Source organism: Amblyraja radiata, chromosome 24 (genome assembly GCF_010909765.2).
Source record: "Amblyraja radiata isolate CabotCenter1 chromosome 24, sAmbRad1.1.pri, whole genome shotgun sequence".
In the NCBI taxonomy this organism is placed as follows: Eukaryota; Metazoa; Chordata; class Chondrichthyes; order Rajiformes; family Rajidae; genus Amblyraja; species Amblyraja radiata.
Window position 1 is genome coordinate 23,801,353 of NC_045979.1, and position 4,450 is coordinate 23,805,802.

Genomic DNA, 4,450 nt, shown 5'->3' on the forward strand with positions numbered 1-4,450 from the left:
ATTTTGATTTACTGATGATATCCATGAATTTCATAAATATTGCGTGGCCTAATTTATACAGAATGGATTTGATTAACATTCTCTGTGGAAAACTGATCACGATGTATTTCACACTTCCAGTGTTATCTGGAGTTGTCTGTCATGTGGTCTGCACCCAGTTCCTGACATAATGTGTATAATAATTCCCTGCAGAGATGGAGAGTCTGAGATCGAAGCTTACTGATTGGGGTGAGTATAAATATTTATTTTCACCTGATAGATTTTACAACATCATGTGCTCAATGAATTAAATCATGATGCAAACATGTTTTTATAATCCTATGATAAATAATAAATATTTTAGCATTGTAATAATTCAATTCAAGGCCTTAGACACTGATAATTCAGTTTAGACAATTATCTGAGCTAGTTTACCAAAATTAATCTCCACAGCCGCACCGCCGTTGGGAATCCGATCAAGGCAGGACTCTGCCGGCGGCGGCGGCCAACACTTGATGGCTGAAGTGTCCGCCGAGAACAAGGTACTCGGACGGGTCCGGCGGGCGAGCGAGGAGAGCCGACCGTGAGCGAGGGTGGACGCCGTTGAGCGTTGAGACACGGCGGTGAGTGATGACATATTTCGGTGAGCGAGAAGGACCATGCGAGAGCGCGTACCGACGTCGGAGTGTCGGAATGGAAGTCGAAGAGCAACGAGCTACGTCGGTGATGGAGAAGTGCCGTCGGAGCGCAAGGAGACACTCTGTGAACTAGAATCTACGTCGCTGAGAGTGAACGCCGTCGGAGAGCCGTCGCTTGCACTAGTGCCGGCAGTCGACCGTGGACGGTCGGTCGTGGACGCACCGCCGAAAACAACGAGGGACACGGCGTTAGGAAGGGGCGCCGAAAGAACAAGGAAATATCCGGCGTCTGGAACAAAGAGGGGTCCGGTGTGGGGGCACCGTCGAGAACATTGAAGGACACGGCGAGGTACGGCGAGGGTGTGGTTGTTGGGAGAACAGGGAGACGGGCAATCGGGACTACATTGATTACTTTTGTAATAATGAGGGCGCCCTAATCCTGGTGATTATATTATATTATATTTTTTATAGTCCTCAGGCTACAGGATAGATAGCACTCATGACGTTTTCCAGGATAAGTCGGAGCCCAACACGCTGGTAGCTTGCTCAGTTCCAGTCTTAATAAGTAAACGAAAAAAGCAAAACAAGACGCACTCAACTCATCCTGCTGATTTATATAATTTAGCACCCATTCCTGATCAGCCACAGCCAGCAGATAATGATTTTAACACACTAAACCTAGCTTTATTAAATGTCAGGTCTTTGGCAGGAAAACCATTTTTAATCAATGATTTTATTATCAGGCACGATCTTGATTGTCTGTTCTTAACTGAAACCTGGTTAGATCAAAATAACAGTGCTGCTGTTCTTATTGAATCAACTCCTCCCAACTTCAGTTTTATAAGTGAGGCCAGAGTGCATAAGAAAGGAGGGGGAGTGGCTGTTCTGTTTAATGATTCCCTCCAATGCAAGCAGATATCTTATGGAAACTTTGCCTCCTTTGAATATGTGGCTGTTAATTTGAACTCTTCTTCCAGAGTTATGTTCCTAAATGTCTACAGGCCACCTAAATACTGTGCAGCCTTTTTAGACGAATTTTCTGAACTACTGTCTACAATCTGTATTGACTTTGACTGTGTAGTTATTGTTGGTGATTTTAACATTCATGATGACAAACTCCATGACAAAGGGACTAAAGAATTGTATTGCGTCATTGATAACTATGGACTGAATCAGCATGTGACGGAGCCCACACACAACAACGGTCACACTCTGGACTTAGTCATGTCCAAGCGTGTTAGCATTTCTAAGGTTGTTGTGATTGATGCTGCCCTCTCTGATCATTCCTGTGTTTTCTTTGAGAGTGCTATCTCTGTGCAGACTAATGTTCAAAGAAAAGTAATCACAAAACGGTACATAACAGAAAACACCTGTGGAACATTTATTCAGGCTTTCTCCTCCACGCCCACTCTCCCTTGGGTCTCAGTAAATGAGCTTGTCGATAATTTCAATGTGAAAATTACAAATATTATTGATGCCATTGCACCCACTAAGGTGAAAGTGGTCCCTGGCAAAAAGAAGTCTCCATGGAGAAACTTTGCCAGGGTAAAAATTGGTAAAAATTGAAAAAAGAGAGTGTCGGAAAGCTGAACGTAGGTGGCGGAAAACAAATCTCCAGGTTCACTATTACATTTATAAAGAAAGACTTCGAATCTACAACTTGGAACTGAGAAATGCAAGGCAATCCTTCTGCTCTGACATCATTGCCAAAAACAATAATAATGCACGGGCCTTGTTTACTACTGTCGACAGGCTAACAAACCCTCCTGTGTCAGTAGCCCCTGAACTGCTTTCCACAAGGGCCTGTAATGAATTTGCCTCCTTCTTCACCGACAAAATTCAGAAAATTAGGCAAGCAGGCAGTGCCTCCACATTAGGTGCAGGACATGTGTTGTCCATGTGTCCACTTATAATCAATTCAAATACCATGACACAATTTTATGTTATTAACCATAAAACCTTGGAGGACATTATACAACATTTGAAATCCTCCTCCTGCTGCCTCGATATTCTACCAACAGGCCTTTTCAAAGGTGTATCAAACCGCATGACCTCAGACCTTCTACAGATTGTAAACACGTCCCTTCTCTCAGGTGTCTTCCCACAGGCCCAGAAAACTGCTGTTATCAAGCCTCTCTTAAAAAAGAAAAACTTAGACACTTCACTACTGAACAATTATAGACCAATATCAAACCTCCCATTTCTCAGTAAAATCATTGAAAAGGCTGTTTTTAAGCAGCTGAACAATTTAATGTTAATGAACAGCTGTTTTGATGTCTTCCAGTCAGGATTTAGACCACACCACAGCACAGAGACGGCTCTTGTTAAGGTCTTCAATGACATTCACTTAAACACAGACAATGGCAAAATTTCAGTCTTAGTATTACTAGATCTCAGTGCTGCATTCGACACAGTCGATCACAAAATATCACTAGACCGTCTGTAAAACTGGGTGGTACTTTCGGGCACAGCAATAAAATGGTTTGAATCATACTTGAAGGACAGGGACTACTTTGTGTCTATAGGTAATTACACATCTGAGCGTGCAAAAATTACATGTGGAGTTCCCCAGGGCTCCATTCTGGGGCCTCTTCTGTTTAACATCTACATGCGTCCACTGGCTCAGATCTTGAAAAACATCAAAATATGTTACCATAGTTACGCAGACGACACACAAATCTACATAACAATATCACCAGGAGACTATAGTCCAATACAAGCACTGAGTAGATGCATTGAGCAAATCAACGATTGGATGAACCAGAATTTTCTCCAATTAAACAAAGACAAAACTGAAATAATTGTTTTTGGAGCCAAGGAAGAACGGTTAAAAGTTAGCACCCAGCTTCAAATGGTAATGCTAAAAACAACAAACCACGCCAGAAACTTAGGAGTAGTCATGGACTCAGACCTGAACTTAAACAGCCACATAAAAACAGTCATAAAGTCAGCCTACTATCATCTAAAGAATATATCAAGGATTAAAGGACTTATGTCTCAGCAGGATTTGGAAAAACTTGTCCATGCATTTATCTTCAGCAGGCTCGACTACTGTAACAGTGTCTTTACAGGTCTCCCTAAAAAGTCGATCAGACAGCTGCAGTTAATTCAGAACGCTGCTGCTCGAGTCCTCACTAAGACCAAAAAAGTAGATCACATTACTCCAGTTCTGAGGTCTTTGCACTGGCTTCATATCTTTCGAAGAATTGATTTCAAAATACTACTGTTGGTTTACAAAGCACTGAATGGTTTAGGGCCAAAATACATTTCTGATCTTCTGCTTAACTACGAACCACCCAGACCTCTCAGATCGTCTGGGACAGGTCTGCTCTGTGCCCCCACAGTCAGAACTAAACATGGAGAGGCAGCATTTAGTTTTGATGCACCACATATCTGGAACAAACTCCCAGAAAACTGCAGGTCTGCTGCAACTCTCAGCTCTTTTAAATCTAGACTGAAGACTTTTCTGTTTGCCGCTGCCTTTCAGTAAATAATACAATTTATTAATTACCTATATTGCACTGTAACTTCTATTCCTGGTTATATTCTATTTTAAATATTTTATTTGATTGCTTTTAATTTTGTAATTATTTTATCTGAATAATCTAATAATCGTTTTACATCTAAATGTTATTTCATATGTGTTTCTTTCCAATGCTTATAATGTTTTATGTAAAGCACTTTGAATTACCTTGTTGTTGAAAGGTGCTATACAAATAAACTTGCCTTGCCTTGCCTTGCCTTGCCTCCAAAATATTCCAACTGGAATTTAAACTGGAGGTGGTGAAGGGAGGGATTAAGCCAGAAAGGGTATAAAGAACACACACTATAGA

At 41.5% G+C, this 4,450-nt stretch overlaps 1 protein-coding gene across 1 annotated transcript; it reads left to right on the top strand.

The window, feature by feature from the left end:
• Positions 1-638: 638 nt before the first annotated feature.
• Positions 639-4,083, top strand: LOC116986618 (the record flags this gene model as incomplete). The annotated part of the gene is given in 3 exon segments (XM_033042197.1): positions 639-926; positions 1,089-2,172; positions 2,258-4,083. Coding segments are annotated over 3 exon segments (3,198 nt in total), but the record flags the coding sequence as incomplete, so codon positions are not given.
• Between the last annotated feature and the right edge of the window lie 367 nt (positions 4,084-4,450).